Source organism: Dromiciops gliroides, chromosome 4 (assembly GCF_019393635.1).
Source record: "Dromiciops gliroides isolate mDroGli1 chromosome 4, mDroGli1.pri, whole genome shotgun sequence".
NCBI classification, from domain to species: domain Eukaryota; kingdom Metazoa; phylum Chordata; class Mammalia; order Microbiotheria; family Microbiotheriidae; genus Dromiciops; species Dromiciops gliroides.
In genome coordinates, this window is record NC_057864.1 from 327,356,429 (window position 1) to 327,376,861 (window position 20,433).

At 33.5% G+C, this 20,433-nt stretch overlaps 1 protein-coding gene across 3 annotated transcripts in view; it reads right to left on the bottom strand.

Moving 5' to 3' along the window:
* USP45 (ubiquitin specific peptidase 45) overlaps positions 1–20,433 on the bottom strand; it is a 90,109-nt gene that overhangs the window by 5,833 nt on the left and 63,843 nt on the right. For all 3 annotated transcript variants that reach the window (XM_044001355.1, XM_044001354.1, XM_044001356.1), the window contains 8 exons: positions 16,397–16,478; positions 14,358–14,449; positions 12,858–12,914; positions 12,288–12,446; positions 6,917–7,607; positions 4,117–4,214; positions 1,301–1,387; positions 321–474 (listed from right to left, as the gene is read on the bottom strand). In XM_044001355.1, coding sequence (XP_043857290.1) covers positions 321–474; positions 1,301–1,387; positions 4,117–4,214; positions 6,917–7,607; positions 12,288–12,446; positions 12,858–12,914; positions 14,358–14,449; positions 16,397–16,478 — 1,420 coding nt within the window. The remainder of the gene's footprint in view (positions 1–320; positions 475–1,300; positions 1,388–4,116; positions 4,215–6,916; positions 7,608–12,287; positions 12,447–12,857; positions 12,915–14,357; positions 14,450–16,396; positions 16,479–20,433) is intronic.

Genomic DNA, 20,433 nt, shown 5'->3' on the forward strand with positions numbered 1-20,433 from the left:
TTATTTCTTTTTTTTTTTTTGCAGGGCAATGAGGGTTAAGTGACTTGCCCAGGGTCACACAGCTAGTAAGTGTCAAGTGTCTGAGGCTGGCTTTGAACTCAGGTCCTCCTGAATCCAGGGCCAGTGCTTTATCCACTGCGCCACCTAGCTGCCCCCTGTTCATTATTTCTAATGAAGACTTCCCAGGTTACAAATTTACCTCTTTAGAAAAGTAATTTTTACTTAGTAGTATAATGAAGAAATTTCAGTTTATTTCATAGACATATGAAGCAGTCATTTTAATATCTGAAGGATGGAAGAAGCAATTAAGTATGACATACCGTGGATATTTTTATTTCCAACAACATGGTCCAATGGTTTCTTGGAAGTTGTTCTGACTTTCACATAAGCTGTATAATGGCCTCCTCTCATTGAGCCACTATGTTCCACTATTCCATAAAGACCATAGAGAACTCTTTCTCCACTGGTTACATTCTTTTTTTTTTTCCCAAAAAACAACAACAAAATTCCAAATTAGTATTTTGTCGTAGTAACGGATACAAAGGGAAGTTCCAAAGGATGATTAAATTCATATTGTCACTAAATATAAATTCATATTGTCAATATTATAAAATTTGACCATTACAGAACTTTGGCACATGGAAAGCAGCGGTCAAATACTTATTTAACAGAACTGGCAAGAAATACAAGGTTAGCATATTAAATTTAAATTTATTGTCTGGAAAATCCTATGTCTTAGGCTATTTATCTAACAGCTTGCCCTTTTAGGAAGTACAAAGAGCTATACTAAAATTAGACAAGCATTCTTACAGTATTTCACTCAACGAACAATTCTATGTTCCTTAAATAATTCCTACTTTCTGCCTGTGAAACAAAAATTTTACAGGCAATCATTAACGCCCCAAATATCAAAGCTACATAAACCACCTTAGGGGACAGGATCATCAAATTCAAGTCCATTCTTTAACATGCCCTTCTTTGTAGCCTTACTTATGACACTGAAGGTTTTAAGGTCATCATATGATACAAAGGAAAGAAGTTCAAAAATTAATAATTGAGTGGCTTGATTGCTCATGGACCTTAGCCAATGTCCTGTGCTTTCAGAGATGCTGTGAATATATTACATATAATAATTATCCAACGACAAAAGGAAGGAGGACAGTGAATACAATATTCCTTTATAATTAAGTAGTTATTTGCTTCATGGAATGAAAATACACATTTTTTTAAAAGTGTACAAATATGTTGTACAAAATATACTTGATAGCTATTATCATAAGTGAAAACAGTTATACTATACCTTGCAGGTAACAGAACAAAAGGGTGCTAAATCTAGCACAAGTGGGAAATCCACATGTCTGTTTACTTTTCGTAGACTCAAACCAGCCTTCAAGAAAAAAGTGCAAAAAATGTTGAAGTTCATAGAATTTATTAGCTTTTGCAAACTCTGACATCTCAACTCAGTTGCTTTCTTACCCTAGAACTTCCTTCAGCATCTGGGGTCTTCTTACCCTGGACCATCCCTCTGCCAGGCTGGCCCCCTTATCCCACTAGTGAGTTCCATCTAGAGCTAGCATTCTGGAGATAAGCCCAGGCCAGGCATATTTCATTACTCTCTCAGCTGTTCTGATTCTGTCTCCTTTATTCTTCTATATTGGTAATTGCCTTTACTGTCCCACTTTTCAGATTCCATTTTATGTGCTGTCATCCTCAACCCTCACTGGAAAGGTTCTTGAGGACATGGACTGTCTTTTTGCTAGTATTTGTATTCTCCCAGCTAAGTTTAAGATTATACAAAACTCATTTCCTATAGATTATAAAAAATGGAGAAGTGGATAAAGGCCCAGTCTTTTTTCTTTTTGTTGTTTGTTTGTGTGGGACAATGGGGGTTAAGTGACTTGCCCAAGGTCACACTGCTAGTAAGTGTCAAGTGTCTGAGGCCAGATTTGAACTCAGGTACTCCTGAATCCAGGGTTGGTGCTTTATCCACTGCACCACTTAGGCCCAGTCTCAATGTCAGAAAGATGGGCTCTAGTTACAGCTCTGGCAACTGGCTCAGTGACCATGAGCAAGTCTTTAATGTCTTAGTTTCCCAGGCAATTCTCAAGAATACAAATTGTGCTGCTGTTATAAATCAGCACAGGAGTTTCCTCACTGGGAGGCTCCCTACAATGAAATCAGAGAGCCAGAACAAAAAAACAGAAAAGTAAAAAATTTAAGGTGAATAATAAACATTCTAGAACTGGCATTTGACTAACTTAATGCCTCTATTTGAAGGTGCTTCTGCAGATCAGTGGTAGGTTTAAAAAAAAATAAGTATGAATAAGCATATAATTTCGTCACTTTAAAAACATTTAAAGAAAAAAAGTTAAATACATGTGTGACCTTGGGCAAGTTTCCTCTTCTGTAAAATAGCTGGGATATTTCATAAAATGATTTATTAAGCCCTCCTTTGTCTGCAAATTCTCTAATAATTTAATGTTTGCTTACTATAAACAGGAAAAGACTTTCAAAAGAATTTTATCAATTAAATAAATGCCAAGAATTAGTAAAGTTATGTGCCCATTATAATCAGGACCTGAAAGAAATAAGGATGGGCCTATTAATTAAATAATGGCCTTTACCTCTTGTTTTGATATTAGGCTTCCATGGGAAGGTCCTGGGAAAAACAACGATACTGGGACCTAGAATTTGCCTTTAACTCTTTGGCTTTGTTTTTTGTTTTTAACAGAAAAGCACTAAATTATAAGAGCCTAAGACAGATGCTTTCTTTTGACTTATGTTTTCTCCTCTGATCTTATTGGGAAGGCTTCCTGCCTAACCTCAATACAGATAATGCCTGCTCTTGGGTTTTGTTTTGTTTTTTGTCAAAAACAAAATTAAAAAAAAAAATTTTGTTTCCATCTGTTTTCAGATACCATCAGTTCTTTCTCTTGTAGATGGATTGCAATTTTCATAAGTCCTTCAGGGTTATATTGGATCACTGCCTTCCTGAAAATAACCACATGCTTCCCAGCAGATCATCTTACACTATTGCTGTTATTTTGTATACAGTACATTTCACTCTGCTTCAGTTCATGTAGGTCTTTCCAGGTTTTTCTGATAGTATCCTGTTCATCATAACCTGTATGTATATAGTACCTTAAACTTGACAAAGAATTTTCTTCATATTAGCCCAGCAAAGTAGGCATCATACATTGATTTATGTTTTCAAAGATAGCTTTTGCCCGCAGCTATTCCTGTTAACCTTTCTCATAATTATAAGGAACTTTAATTGTTTTGTCCCTCTATAGGGGAAAGGGAAAGAGGCTTTTACATGTGAATTTTAAAATGTAAAATATTTTCAATGAAAAATTTTGTTTAAAAATATTTTAAAACAAATTTTTATTATAAAGAAGTTAAAATTCTCTGTCACTCAAGTCTCTGATTCCATTGGTTTTATTGTAGAATCACTTCTGACAGTATTGTATGGGACTTCAGATGCCACTAAAAAATGTTGAAAATTCACTATTTCACTCATCCAACTGCAAATATTTATTTTTCAAAGCAGTGTGCCACATATCAAGGGAAAGATAAGAAGAATGAGCTGCCTTCATGGAATTTACAATTTGTAGGACACAGAAGATAAATACCACTATTAAAGTGCAATAAGAAACAAAATGCTTGGTGAAAGGTCTAGATTATGACCATAAGCTATTTTTTCAGTTTAATGTTCATATCTGTAGTGGAACTTGACAAACACAATTTATTAAGAACTGAACGATCCTTACCTATTCTCCATTCCCAGGCCGATGAACTGCCTGGGGCTCATCAGATTTTGTCAATTCTAGCTTCTGATTATTTTGTAGATCTCCCAAATGCCTCCCTCCAGAGATTTCCAAGTTGTCTTTATGTGCTTCTGCTTGTTATATAAAACTTACCTAGTGAAACTGTGAGAAACTTACTCTTCCCAAGGGCAGTCTCAAAGTTACCTGGGTTCTGGTTACCCCTGTCCCCAGTCCTCTGTCTACTTTGTGATACTCCTCTGCCCAGATTAAAGACCTTAATTCTGTTATATATTAATTGTTTCATTAATTTTCAGGCTGACAAACTAATTGCATTGATGTACACTTTTACCTGATGAAATCTTTTAAGATGGAGAATAAGAATGGCTGGAACAGCAGAAATTAGCAACTGTTTCCTTGCATTGGTATACACACCTTCTGGCTTCTTTTCTGCATGAAATAAAATTTTTAAAAATGCATTTGTAAAATTGTATTTAATCATATAATATATAATTATTCACTACTGTACTGATCACATAGTGTGATACATTATCAAAAATTTTAAAAGTGAACTGGAAAAATCTATAAAAATACAACTCTAAGAACCAAAAGAGCAAAATTCATAACGACCAAAACATAAATTAAGAAAACACTGAAAGAGAACAGAATTCTGGTCAAATGCAACAGCCTGTCTTAGTCCCAGAATAACAGGGGTTAAAACACTTTTCTTAACTTTTTTATGGGAAGAAACTATGGAAATACTGTTGCTTCTGAAATGAATGATATCAAAATAAAATGTATAAATAAAAAAGTTAGAAAAAAATACAAATGCAAAAAAAGAATTAAATAGCACCAGCAACAAACACTTAAAATCAAGTTCTACAGACATTTGCAAACATTTCATAGTGACTCAGGTGATGAAAACTTTTTTTTTTTTTTTGGTGAGGCAATTGGGGTTAAGTGATTTGCCCAGGGTCACACAGCTAGTAAGTGTCAATTGTCTGAGGCCAGATTTGAACTTAGGTACTCCTGACTCCAGGGCTGGTGCTCTATCCACTCTACCACCTAGCTGCCCCTGATGAAAACATTTTATAAGCTTGTCTTATGTTTACTTTTAACTTTCTCTTAAAACAATGCAATACGTAATATTATTTTGAAATAACAAATATCACTAATTGTTTAACACATTTTTAGTAAATAAATATTTCTTACTAAACAAATATCTTGAACTCCATTGTCTCTTGAAATCCCACCTTTTCTGTGCTATTCAATATGAGACTAAATACATCTGCACAAAACTCTAAATCAATATCACAGTTCATTATAGCACCCAAAAACGCCAGGGAAAATTTAACCATGCCTATAATCTTAAGGTCCTAGACTACCTTGTGGCTGGAATATGCTATACAGAATTATCTTGCTTCAAAATACTGTATATCCTAGTACTTAGGACAGTACCTGACACATATCCAGTATTTAATAAATGCATGTTTATAAAAAATATTACTAAATATCTCTTGCTTTATGAAAAACCTGTAAAGACTTAAATGAATTGATGCAAAATGAAGTGAGCAGGAGGAGAATATTGTATATAGTAACAGCAACAGTACATGATGATCAACTGTGAATGATTAGGTATTCATACACTGATCTAAGACAATTTCAAAGGACTCATGATGAAAAATACTATCTACCTCTAGAGAAAGAACTGATGGAATATAAATACAGAGCCAAGTATACTTTACTTTCTTTTTTTTTTAACAACATGACTAATATAGAAATGTTTTGCATGACTGCACATGTATTACCTATATCAAATTGCTTGTCTTCTCATTTGAGGGTGGTGGGAGGGGAGGGAGAATTCAGAATGAATTTTAAAAAAAATTAATGTTAAACATTTTTATATGCAATTTGAAAAAATTTTGAAAATTAAAAAAATAAATAAAATTGTGAACTGAAAGTGTTCCTTGTTGAGATTTCTGCGTGTTACACAGTAGGTATCTACTAAAATCTGTACTACAGAAAACCCATCTCTTTCAAAATGGATGGGCAGAACCAGGTAAGGTTTGACAACAGAGAATCATAAGGAAATTCTAGTGGAAATTGATTTTTATGTTCATGTTTTATAAACACAAATGTTTAAAGGATGTTGTGATAAATGAGTAAATGCAGTGTACATTTCAACCTGGCCTTCAATAGAGCAGCTACACAGTGAGGTCTGATAATAATCCAAGTTTATAAATTTATTTTTTATCAATTCAGAGAAGGGTTCAGACAATTTTTAGACTTTACAAAGACTGATTCATGTTAATTAAACTCCTAAGAGATTTATGTAGAAGAACGACCAATTGCAGTTATCCTATTCTGCCAGCCACATAGCCTCTTATCCATGATACACAGCCATTTGCATGGGGCATCTCCAAATTCTTGATGAGTTGATCCACTTAGGAAATCAGCAGGTCCAATCAGAAATATATTCTTAATTTCAAGTCCTCTTATTCAATCTTTGTTCAATGATCACTAAAATATCTAGTTTTTAGTTCATTTGAATTGTATTTTTAAGATTTGTTTTAATTTATGAATTTAAAGCTTATCTTACATTAGTTTATGTCTTATAGAGTCATGGGACCATAGGATTTAGAAGTGGAAGGTCATCCAGTCCCACATCTTCATTTTGTGGACAAGAACAATGAAGCCTAAACACAGATAACTGCTTGTCAACAAGATAGGACAGAGACAGGATTTAAACCTCGGTCTTTTGACTCCAAATACTGTGCTCTTTCCATTCATTACACCTATTAGTTACCTCGATGAGATTTGGGAGGCACCTTAAGGTGATCATTTATATATTTCATATTTTAGCTACATTACTGGTATTTTCCCAGAATTAGACAACTATCTACAGCATATGGATTCTTATCTTTTAATATGTTTTGTGTTATATTTTCTGACTTGTTCTACAGGTCTTAGGGTTCATCTTATTTAAGGGGGGTAATTCAATCAATTCACTTCAAATCTTATTAACAACCGCTACTTATAGGGTGCTGGAGTAACAAATAGGAAAAATTATATAGTTCTTTCTTTTAAAGAGTTTATTATCTAACACAGGAATAAGACAATAATGTTAGGAAATAATTAGACCAAGAGTTTACCTTTAGGGTTGATTTTCTTTTGGTACATCTGTTTCTTTTCGGTACAATTCTCACATAAAAGCTTGTTATTTCCCATTAGTAATTCCACAGATGTAAACTGGTAGAGACAGGACTGAATTGAACATTCTTTGGAAGAAGTTGTATAACTCTGAGAAAGAGTTTGGAAAGCATTCTGGGGGTTATGGGATAATGTGTACTTCTCCACTGAACATAATGAATTGCTTGAAAAATTTAACAGCTGATGTTCATTGTTAAGCTCTGCACCTCTAGTTACAGTGTCACTTAAGTTGAGTTTGGTAATGGCTTCAGTAATCATTTCTTTACCACTCTCATTGGCAATTGTAAATGGAAGTTCAGGGACTATTGATGAATGGGTGGGAACACCTTCATGAAAAAAAGGTAAACTATTGGGTCTAACAGAAATAGTTTGCTTTGAAGCACTTTCACATTCTGAAGCCTCACTGTCAGCATCACCACTGCTTTCAGAATGGCTGAGCTCTTTCTCACTTCCATCAGTCTGACTTGCATTTGCTGTAGTCTCAGACACCCTACTTGTGTCTCCTATGGACAAATTTGAAGACTCCCCATTTATTTCAAGGTTTCCATTTTTCTGATGCATGATAACAGGATTTTTCTCTTCTTCCCCAGATGATGATTTTCTTACAAGTCTTCTTTCATAATTTAGCTGATTCTATAAATTGATATGATGTTTTCAGAGAAAGAAAGGAAAAAAATGGACTTTAAAATTAGGTTCCAGTAGTAGTTAAACTTTCTAAAATTATCTGCTAACATCTTATTATTCTCCAACAAATACCATTTGCAGCAACTGAAATTTCTATATGTGAATTCCTTGATTTTTTTAGAAGTTCAATATTATTATTTTAAGATAGATAAGAACTTACCAAGCATTAGTCAGCAAAATGTTGGTATACAATGATTACTTCCAATCCAAAATTAAAAATGAAAAAGTTTATCACAAATCCTAAAATTATGTAATGTTGACTACCTGATAGAAATCAGGGAGAAGTCTGTATCTTAGAACAGTCCAAGTTTTACTAATATGACCCAGAATATGAAAAACAATTTTGTTTACTGTGGCAGTGACAAGGATAAAAGAAGCAAAACCCACCTCAAAAATCCAAAATGGGGGGGGGGGGGAAGAAAAGAAAAAAAAAATCCCAAATGAATTTAAACCAAAGGCTTTAACTAGCCAAACTGGCTTCTTTCTCCTTTTTCAGGTCTATTCTATAAATTATAATTGTGAGATACAAAAAAACAAACAAAAAAAATCTCACAGTGAAAGAAAAGATGAAGAAAATCTACAAACTGAACTGAATCATTTTAACTTGGATGTTTCAGTGTAGTGTTTTTTCCACTATAATGTTGGACTTATAATTATCCAATTCCTCTTTAAATTAATGCCTTCTAGTTAGTAGATACATCTAGGAAGACTTTTCAATAGACTAAATATAGTAAGAATTAATTGATGCTAAGGATTACTTTTTTTTTTCATGGAAAAGGGGAAAATGAAAAGGAAGAAACTCTACAATTGTGGTAAATGTTCAATGTATGCCTTAATATGTCTATTTTTCTGTTATCCTATGCTAATAATTTTTTGCCTTACACCTTTTTCCAATAAAAATTCTGTACTCATATGGCTTTCCCTTATTATTTTTACATTTATTTTCTACCACAGCAGTACTTCTTCCTTTCTTTTCATCAGCTGTCAGCTTGCTTTTTCTCCCATGCCCTCTCCGTCCTTCTGGCTTGGCTTCATTTATTCTTGTGTATTTCTTTGTTGATGATTCCTGGTCATTCTTCATATTAGATTTTGTAGGGTTTTAAAAGGAAAGTTGTAGTACAACTTAGCAAGTAAAAAAAAAAAAGGTAAAAAAATCTACAAACCATGAAAAAATGTGTCCTCTTTATTTTTTTAAGTTGCAAGAAAAAAAGTAATTGAGTAATAAGTCTGAAATCAAGAAGTATTTGAAATCTACATAATTAACAACAACAAAAAAGGCAACAAGAAATCTAATTATTTGCCTATTTTTAGGCAGACTTTTAGGCATTCCAGACAAAGTATCATCAACTCTCAGTCCAGACATGATAAAAATAAACAATATATCTTACCAGAATTATTTAATTTGTAAATGTAGAATTGGAAGAAATAGTTATTGGTCAATTAAAATAATGAGGTATATTTAAATTAATTTAAAATAAATTAAATATCTTTTAAAATAAAAATGATAGTTTATAATTCTGCCAGAAATTCTTGCAAATATCTTGAGAAAGTTAGTGACCAGGGAAAAAACCGCACGTGCTCTGATTCTGCCTTTCTAAAACAGATTCCCCAGGGGCAGCTAGTTGGCGCAGTGGATAAAGCACTGGCCCGGGATTCAGGAGTTCCTGAGTTCAAATCCAGCCTTAGACACTTGACACTTACTAGCTGTGTGACTCTGGGCAAGGCACTTAACCCCCAGTGCCCCGCAAAAAAAATAAATTTAAAAAAATTTTAAAAAAAACCCCTAAAACAGATTCCCCAAAGATTAATGGACAGTTCTTCACTAAGTTTAAATTTCTTAACGTATACTAGCTAATTTTATGTTAACTATTATCATATGTGATAACAAACTATCAAGTAGAATAAAAGATAAAAAATATGATTTTATAAAAAAAAATCTTTCTGATCTAGACTGGAAAAATTCCTAGTGAAGAAACTCCTTCTACCAATGCAAAATGACAACTGATCTGTAACTAAAAGAGTATCAGTCTGACTTGCACAGAGGAAGTTAAGGGACTCACCCTGAGAAACAGAGAAAGGACGAATGTGTCAGAGATGGGATATGAATCCAAGCAGTCTACCCACTCTGCTATTTTACCTTTCTATCTTTCTTTCTTTCTTTTTTTTTAAAGTGAGGCAATTGGGGTTAAGTGACTTGCCCAGGGTCACACAGCTAGTAAGTGTCAAGCGTCTGAGGCCGGATTTGAACTCAGGTACTCCTGACTCCAGGGCCAGTGCTCTATCCACTGCGCTATCTAGCTGCCCCCCTTTCTATCTTTCTTATCTCTTCCACATTGATAGAGACACACAGGTCCAGAACACAATCCCTCATATACTTCCTCAACTCCTAGTTAAATTCTAGTTAATTTTCTTAAAAGCTTTGGATTAAGAAGTAATCATTTAGGGGGCAGCTAGGTGGCGCAATGGATAAGGCACTAGCCTTGGATTCAGGAGGACCTGAGTTCAAACCCAGCCTCAGAAACTTACTAGCTGTGTGACCCTGGGCAAGTCACTTAAACCCCATTGCCCTGCAAAAAAAAAAACCAAAAAAAAAACCCAAGAAGTAATCATTTAGGAAGTAGCCTTTTCCCCTTGTTTTAAATTTGTGAGGTTTTATTAGAATTGTGCTTTATCTTTGTTCATTCAACTGAGAATGCTCACAGATCAGGTACTAGAAGGTACCTCAGGTCACCTAGTCCAACTCTACTCCCTCATTTTACAAATAAAGAAACTGAAGCCTAGGATAGTTAAGTGACTTGTCTAAGGTCACGAGTAGTAAACAAAAGAGGTAGTATCTGAATCTCAATCCTCTGATGCCTAACCCAGTGTTCTTTCCACCATATGACAGTGCCTCCCAGTAAATTATCATATTGGAGGAAATTTCCAAAAAAGAATCTGTCTCTTCTATTTACACGAACTTTAATTAAACGCATTAACTTTGTATTTTAATTGGACTTAATCCGAAGTTAGAAATTTAAATACATATGTATGTTTTAAAACATACAGATTAAAAGTATGCATACTTGGGGCAGCTAGGTGGCACAGTGGATAAAGCACCGGCCCTGGATTCAAGAGTACCTGAGTTCAAATCCGGCCTCAGACACTTGACACTTACTAGCTGTGTGACCCTGGGCAAGTCACTTAACCCCCATTGCCCCGCCCCCCCCAAAAGTATGCATACTTGCTGAGTGTTTAAAAATATCAGGCAAATTAACAATATGTCAAAACAATAATTGCCTTATCAATATTACAAACATTTATAAAAAGAAAATACTGATTAAAATGTTTTGTTCAATTTTTTGTTTCATAAAGATAATACTATAAAAAGTTTGTTTTTAGAATGATTAAAAACAAGCAAGCACATGAGATGGCTCTCAGGGAGGGAGAGGGATGTTGAGGATAACTATGATGTAAAAAAGAGAAGACGTCAATTAAAACTTATTTAAAGACAATAAACAAGCAACTTCAGCTTTTTGCTTTGTTGCTTCCCAAAAGCCAATTAGTAATGGAATCATTATCTAAGGGAAAAAAAACTATTTTTTTGTTGTTTCTGAGGTGGGTCCTGTGTGTTACAGAATTAGACTATATTGTGCCAACATTGATATGAACCATATTAAAAGGTTAGAACTGTGCTTTACAAACTCCTAGGCCACGGAAGACTCAGTAGAACACGGAATATTCTCCTTATATTGGTTTAATTTCTATAAAATTTCATATTTAGTAAATAGTACCGCCTATTTTAGCCAACACCACATCACCTGTAATTTAATCATGAATACAACCTAGAAGGCTAAGAAGTAACACTGGTTATCAGGACACTAATTTATATGTAATAACTATCTAAATGTACAGAGCTTTCCTAAATTAGTATCTTATTTACTACATTTCACCTACTATAAAAATGGCAATGACCATTTTGGTAACAAGGTGACCTATTAAAGTAATTTTTTAAAAAAGTTACAGGGGGCGGCTAGGTGGCGAAGTGGATAAAGCACCAGACCTGGATTCAGGAGTACCTGAGTTCAAATCCGGCCTCAGACACTTGACACTTACTAGCTGTGTGACCCTGGGCAAGTCACTTAACCCCCACTGCCCCGCCAAAAAAAAAAAAAAGTTACAAAAAAAGACAACTTTTAGGTCCATGCAAGTTATATCCAACAAAAGGGGGTGTGAGGAAGGAAAAAACCTAGATTTCATCAGTATAAGGAACTCCCCAGTCTGCAAACTCCTTTCAACAACACAAGCTTATTGGTAACTGCTCATCTTAAAGAGATGGTTGGAGGGACTGAGAAGGTAAGTGATTTGTCCAGGTTCACACAGGCAACATGAGACAAAGGCAAGGCGAAGGCCTTCTTAAAGGCTGCACGGCACAAAGTGCTTTATTATTACCAGAGAACTGGCATGAGGTACAATGCTGTGTATCCCATCTCTAGCCCTGATGGAAATAGTACCATGAAATTATGAGTAAATAAAATCCAGTAATATACATACATGCTAAAATTAATAACTTCATATTAAATATCTTATTTGTACATATTTTAAATGAACAAAAATAAACATACATACTAAATGCATATAATCTTAGCTTACCTTGTCTTTAGTTAAGGAGTGTTTCCTAGTACTTTTTAGATGATTATTCATTGTAGTAGTAGTAGTAGTGGTAGTAGTAGTACAGTTGTACTGATCTAAGGCTGCCTCTTGTAAACTCTTGCATTTATTCATTTTTCCCAATGGAACAGGTTTTGACACCTAGGTAGATCCACATATAAACAAACTATAGCAAATAACTCTTAAAAATCTCCATTTTGTTCTTATATTCACTCGAAACACAAAATTATCCCTTCTCTTTCACGCCAATCCCAATAACTTAAGTAATAAGCATAGTGGATTTAAAAAACTCCTTAGTGGTTTTTTTTGGTGAAGCAGTTGGGGTTAGGTGACTTGCCCAAGGTCACACAGCTTGTAAATGTCAAGTGTCTGAGACTGAATTTAAACTCAAATCCTATAGACTTCAGGGCTGGTGGTCTATCTACTGCTCTACCTAGCTGCCCCAACATTAATTAAAAAAAAAATCTTCTATTTTATTATTATTTGCTTTAGGCATCTAAACAACTAAAATGCTACTTAGAGAATCTTAGTAATTTTCTTTTTTTTTCTTACCCGTTCTTCTATTATAGGAAGTGAAAGATCGATGAAAGGTTCTTTCATGGCTGATATCTTTGAGAAAAGAAAAGTAAGAGAAGACTAAACAAAGTATAAATATAGTAAAATTCTTGAACAAATATTTTGAGGTTTTTGTTTTTAAAGAAATAACTAAAATTATGCCATTAAAACGACTGAAATTAATTAGAACCTAAATAACAGTTCAGAATGCTGAATCAGCAATAATATAGAAAAAACTTTCAAATGATGAAAAAAGTTTAAATGTATGGTACTGTAAAATTTTAATGATATTTGAAGTTATCTTAAAGGACATAACATTTAATAAAAAACCAATTATCTTGGCAAGTTCAAAATGCCCTTGATTAAAGATGTTACAAAGAGAGAAATGTATTTTGCATGAAAGAAAACCCAGCAAAAAAAATAAGAACAATTGTTTTTTCTTTCTCAAGAATATCCAAAAAATATATTCTAAAAATTTCAAATGATGCCATGATGACACATTAGACTTAAATGTGACAGGATATCATGGAATATAATACATAATACTTTTTTCAAAAGTAGGTACATTGGAAAATGTGCCAGCATTTTTGGCCTATTCTACCATTATAAAACATTACCAATTCAAACCTCTAATTTTTCAAAGTTCCACGATGGCAATAAAAAATTTATAAATAGGTCCAGATATTAAAATAAGAATTACCAAGCAATAGGAAGCCTATGAGATTACTCAATCAGAATTTTCCAGGTAAGAAAACTAAGTATGGCATTTGAATTAAAAATGAAAACCAAATCCAGTATTAGAATTTAATGGAGGGGCAGCTAGGTGGCGCAGTGGATAGAGCACCGGCCCTGGAGTCAGGAGTACCTGAGTTCAAATCTGGCCTCAGACACTTAACACTTACTAGCTGTGTGACCCTGGGCAAGTCACTTAACCCCAATTGCCTCACTAACCACCCCCCCAACCTCCCCCCAAACCAGAATTTAATGGAAAGAAAATCAATAAGTTGGATCAAAGGAAACGTCTTTTTATGTCATTAACGGGTGCCTGTTGGTTAATATAATTTTATACTTCAATGGAAGAAAAATATAAATAATATTTTTAAATTAATATTTTACTTCAATATTAGTATTTTAAATTAATATTTTATTTCAGGCTATTACAACAGTACCAGACCTATTATTCATACAATATTCTTCCCACTCCAATCCAATCCCCTACCCTTACAGGCTTGTTTTCAGGATCAAATGGAAAAAACATGTAAAAGCACAGTGGGGGAAAAAGCAAGTGTTTATATGGGTCTAAAATGATTTTTATATTCATACTCTAGAAAACAAGATAAGCATCTAGGAATGGAGAATAACACATTTTAGAAGAGACTAAGCTATTATGAAGTAATTCTTCATTAATACATTTTGCCCAAGTTACAGCTAAAACAAAACAATGATAAAACCAATATAGAATTGATTCCACAATGAAGTGAATTCCAAAATACCTACATTTTCGCATTCCTCACACATGACTGTGCTAGTCAATTCACCAACAAAGATCCTATCTATGAAGTTCATCTTCACTCCCTCTCTTCCATATGCTGCAAAATAGTTTTTTAAATTTGAAAACATATGTAACATCAATAAAAATAATTTAATTTCATTCAAACATAATCAGAACAGTATTTACTTTCTATTATAAATATATATGATAATCTTCCTCCCCTCAATTTTGACAGAATTTTAAAGGGTTAATTTCTGAAGAGTTAATGGCAACAGATAAAAAAAATGATAAACTGTATTTAATTAAACCTATTTGCTGAAAATAAATACTAGCATTATTCACATCTAACTACTCTTCCCAAACTTTCTGAATTTCTTCTCTATTTGCCAGTTTAAGCAGTAAAATACCCAAGTACAATTACTATTTTATTAGGCACTAAAATATGCAATTGACTGTTACTATTTTGTATTTACTTAGAAATGTAAGAATACAAATTTTTAAAAATTATAACAGGCATATTTCTATACCTATATTTCCACTCTTCTAGGACCCATACTTTCCATATTTCACATAAATCTTTAGAACAGTGTCACATCATGAAAATAAACTTATTTTGGGATAATTCTTTAAAAACAGAAAGAAATTTTTAAGGAGGGAGAAGAAAGTTTGTTTGTTACATGAGAAACCTATCTAAAAACACACATCATATATATGAATGTATTTATGTAGACAGACATCTAAAGAAATAAACAGAGAGACACAAAAACAGACATATAGAGATAGGTATACAAAAAGATGGATTGATAGAGAGATAAATTTGATCTGGCTCTGTAATTTCATTAGTGTAGACTCCTGGGGAGGAAATTCCTTCCAATGATACAGATTAGCAACTTTTCTGTAACTTCCAGTCTTATGAAGTTGGTTGGGGCATTGGGAGGTTAACTGCTAAGCCAAAGGATTACACAGCCAGTATGTGTCAAAGGTAGAACATGAATGCAGGTAGTCCCAAATGGGGCTTCTTAAACTTTTCCCACTCATGGCCACTTTTCGCCTGAGAAATATTTAAGTGACCCTGAATATATAGGTATATATAACCTTTTACTGTTGTCAAATTTTTTGTGACCCCCACATTCAGCTACAGGACTCCATATGGGGTTGTGACCCACAATTTCATAAGTTCTCTATCCACTACACCAGAGGCATTAAACTAGAATGGCTGCAAGGAAATGACCCAACTCTTCACGGTACCTTGAAGCAGATTAAAATGTAATTGGGAAATATTTAACAAAATAAATTAAAATATAATACAACAGGGGCAGCTAGGTGGTGCAGTGGATAGAGCACCAGCCCTGGAGTCAGGAGTACCTGGGTTCAAATCCGGCCTCAGACACTTAACACTTACTAGCTGTGTGACCCTGGGCAAGTCACTTAACCCCAACTGCCTCACTAAAAACAAAAACAAAAACAAAACCATATATATATATATAAAATACAACAGAGACAATGTTAATTTGTGGTTTTCTAAGTCAATATGCAGCTTGCAGGGATCCTTTTCTATCTGATAAAATGAGGCCTGCTATAACAAATCTTTAATATGTGGGAAATGATAATGATTTAAATTGAATTTCTTAAATGTCATTTTATTTAGGAACATTCAAGTTACTAACAGTGAATGATTCATAAACTCCCATCTAAATCAAATTACTTGAATGATTTCCTCAGTTTTTGAAAGTCATCATAATTAAATTTCAAATGTGAGGAAGATTTTGATATTGTGGGTTTATAAAGGTACAACATGAAAGATTTCAGAGAGAAAATTCAGCTTGAGAACACAAAAAATGTTAAAAATGGGTTGAGAGAAAAATTAGTCTCAGTTATTCTATTCAAACACTAGATGGCAGTACTCTAACACAAAAACTAAGCTAGTATGGAGATTTAGTCTCTATAATAATCAATTTAAAAAAGAAATTTTGAGGAATGCACTAATTATTTTTACGATAATGCTACAGATTACATAACTATGACAATAAAGGAGTCAGCATACCTTTGATTTTTTTTCTAGTTTCCTCATCTGCAGTTTTAGTAGTTGGATTATTAAATGCTTTTAGAATGCCAGTTTGTATTCTCTGTAAAACAAATCCAGTATTTTAAGATGATAAAATGTAAGGCTTGAATTTCTTCAAATAGACACAGTCTAGTTTGTTGTATAACGAACTCTGTTCTTCTGAATAAAAATGTATTTCTCCATAGAGGCACCATTGTATGTCAAATTTGGCAGAGATTCATTCATAAGCTTTCTAACCTTTCATCCATCTATAGTAAAAGGAGTCTCAAAAGAGACGTCATAACCTCTTGGGGCCTCAATTTCCTTTTGTGCAAAGGACAAAGGTTAAATTATGATCTCTAAAATGAATCTTTAGCTCTAAACTTTTATGAATCCCAATTTCTTAAGGTGTATTCATTTCTTCAGCTCCTCCCCCATACCATTTTATGAAGTTTCCTTGTGGTTTAAAAATATCAATGTATTTCCAAAAAGGAAGGAGCTTTTTCTTAATTTAAAAGTTTGGGGCTCAGTATTTCAAAGTGATTTATCGTTTTTTAACCATGGCTAAAGAAAGTAATATATGGAACTGATGAAAAATATTTAAACAATTCAATTTGAGACAAGTTATTTTTCAGTTTCTTCAATTCCTAGTTATATAAATTCTTCTAAAACAATATTCAAAGTATTATGCTGATTAGCACCAGTGAAGATCAGGAATATCAATTGTCTAAATCAAGAAAGAGCCATCGGAAATTTCACTAATCAGGGTTTAGTGTACTCTTAACAAACATGAATAATCATTTGTTGTTATTGAGATAGATTGTCTACTTAAAGTCACTGCTGGCTATCAAATAAACAATAATGTTTAAATTTCTACACATCACACATTTTCCATACTCATATATCCATTTGGGGTATTAACAACTCTATGTAAGCTATAAAGAGAGACAACGCTCTAAATGGGTTTCTAGAAACTCAGGTGACAGGGTTCAGGTGGGAAGAAAGTGTTTATCTCCCCCCCCCCCCATTTCAGGGCAATGAGGGTTAAGTGACTTGCCCAGGGTCACACAGTATCTGAGGCCAAATTTGAACTCAGGTCCTCCTGAATTCAAGGCCAGTGCTTTATCCACTGCGTCACCTAGCTACCTTGCCTGGTTTTTTGTTTTGTTTTGTTTTTTTAAAGAAAGTGTTTATCTCAAGCAGGTGAACATCTTGCCTCCTGAGAAACTCTTGGGACGAGGCATTTGGCTGGCCTGTGGACAAAGGAGTTCTTAAACTGACCAAGAACTTCCTGGGTTGAATGAGGTCCATGAGACTCTTACATCTCTTCCCATCATCTCCCTCTCAAGGATAGCCTGTTCCCTTAAACTCTTTGTTGGTCTGTGATCTTTTGTCAAGTTGGCACTTGAATCAAGCCCAGCAGTCCCACCAGTTACATAATTATAGCTCTGCTAATTCCTAGAACCAATAGTAAAGTGAAAATACTGGCAGGGTTTGACTTGGTGTGAAATATAAGATTTGTGAAATTCAAAATTACTTTTATACTTGAAAATCATTTTTATTTTATCAGTTTAGTTACTCCATCTTTGTCCTGCCCCAGAATCCTGTAATGATTGGTTCATTTCTATTACATTATTTAGCCTGGATCCAGACTTATCTTGATACACCACAGCCACCATATGACTGCATTCTACTTCCAACCTTCACCTACTACTGGCACTCCAACCTCCCTTCCTGACATACTGGGCTTTTGATGAGTAAGCTGCAGCTTAGACATGAGCCACCATGTTTCTTCCCATTGATATATATGCTTCTATGTTCCCCACTACTACTTGATGTGTTGTTTCCCCTATTATAATTAATGTAAGCTCTTTGAAGGAAAGGCTCTTTTGTTTACTTATATTTCTATATCCTTCATTTAGCAGTAGGTGCTTAATAAATGATTTTCTAACCTATTCTCCTCCACTAAAGAATTCAGTAGCTAGCAATTCACAACTAGTCCACTTTATCCTAGGCAATCCAGGCCCATGTTTTCTCATATAGCAGCTATTCAATATATTAAAGGATTTCTTCTTATTCTGAAATTGAGTTTCATTTATGAATTACAGTCAATGGCCTACAATAGCAGATCTCACATAAATCTCAGTAACTAGTTTTTTCAGAAGTATATTGAAGATCATAACTATATTTAGCTTAAACATAATTCTGAATATATTATTATACTACCCCAGGGAAGTCTCTATGTCAAAGAAATTTTCAACACAGTAAAAACTTCATTAATACGGGCTGTTTAAATCTGAAACTCACAAAAATTAAATTTTGAATTGTATATATTAAATAATTTAAAATATTTTTTACAATTCAAACTACTCAATTAATTTTTCAGCCTGTCCATTATCTAAATTATCAAAAACTAATTAAGATCTTATAATCTGATCAAGATGTTTAGCTATGTGCAAATAAAAATATTGAAAGGTTTGAAATAATTTAAAACTAAATAATATGTTCACCTTTTGAGCGTGTGACAACTTGTGAACTAATACTCCCTAATCTTGATCCTTAAAAACTAATAACACACAAAATACTCTAATCAATATGTAATTCACTAAGCTGAGTGCTATAAAAATGTTCATAGGCCGAATAAGCAACCCTCTTTGTTGTGATTTGAGCTTTTGAAAATTAGGTTAAAAAAAAAAAACCACAGCCTTTGGTCAACTAACACATTAATTAATGAGTTCATGGCAGGATCCAAACTATTTTAAAGCCCTGCATTTAAACAGTCTCTCAAGCATCAGAATAACTGCTAAGCATAATTTCAATTGAGTAACTGAAACTTTCTGATTTTAAAAGATGCCTCATTTGTAGTTATTTTTTAAAAATATAGAGGTATTGAGAAAATGTTGAAAACAATGATAGTAAAGAAATTAGATCTGTAATCAAAAAACAAATGAAGAAAACTAGAAATACTTATTGAAAGAAAAATTTTAACATGAAACCCCAACAATTTGAAATAAGAAAACACTAAAAAATAATTGTAGTAGCTGATATTTTTCAATAAACTTCAATATATTCCAATCTAATTCTAATTTTAAAGGAGTCACTTTTAAAGCTATAATGGCTTCTCTCAATTATACAGCTTATATGTTATTAGGGTTTTTAGTATTACTAACCCAAAGAGAAGGCTCTACATTAGAATACATGACTAGACTGTTTTGTGCAATTGTTCTCTGAAAAATTGTTCCTGCAATACATGAACATTCACTTTAACTTTGTATTCAACAGGATTACTCTCCTAAACTTTACATTCACTAGAAAACATTTTATGAAAATAGCCTGAAAGAAGGTCAGTAGCTGTAATTATTTCTAAAGGATTCTGGTGGCAGACATATTGCTGTAGGCTTTCTTCAATCAAAAAACACATGGTAGTGACACTCTACAACAATAGCACGATTAACAGCTGTGGAGTTCCCAGGCTAGACAATGCTGCTACTGCTTGGGTACTCACTGTATCTGACTGGCACAACTGTCATTGCTCACAAGGCTGAATAGATCCTCAGACTTGACACTCTAATTTTGTCACACTATCTAAAGGCCCAGAAAAGATGGAAAAAAGAGGTTTTCCCAGTAATCTTGCTAAGTTGTTTGAGGTAATAAAATCAAACAAACCAATCATACATGCACCATTATGATAACAGAAGGATTGTTTAATTGCAGGAGAAGGAACCAAATTTTATTAACCCAGTAGCACAAATGGTAGAAATAAGTATCTATATATTTATATTACAGATAGGCATTAAAATTCAAGGTAAACCAGCTATTACAATTTAAGTTGGATTAAAGTACCTATCAACCTATTTAAGTGTAAATGTGCACTTACAAAACCAAGAACAGTTCCTCCTGTCAATCTGTCTTAACTAGTCTTATTTTAACTGACAATGTCATTATCTATGGGGAAGTAGGCATTACATTAAACTATCTAGTATGTGACTTTCACAATTTATCATTCAGCTATCCTTTCTTCAATGCTAAAGTTACAG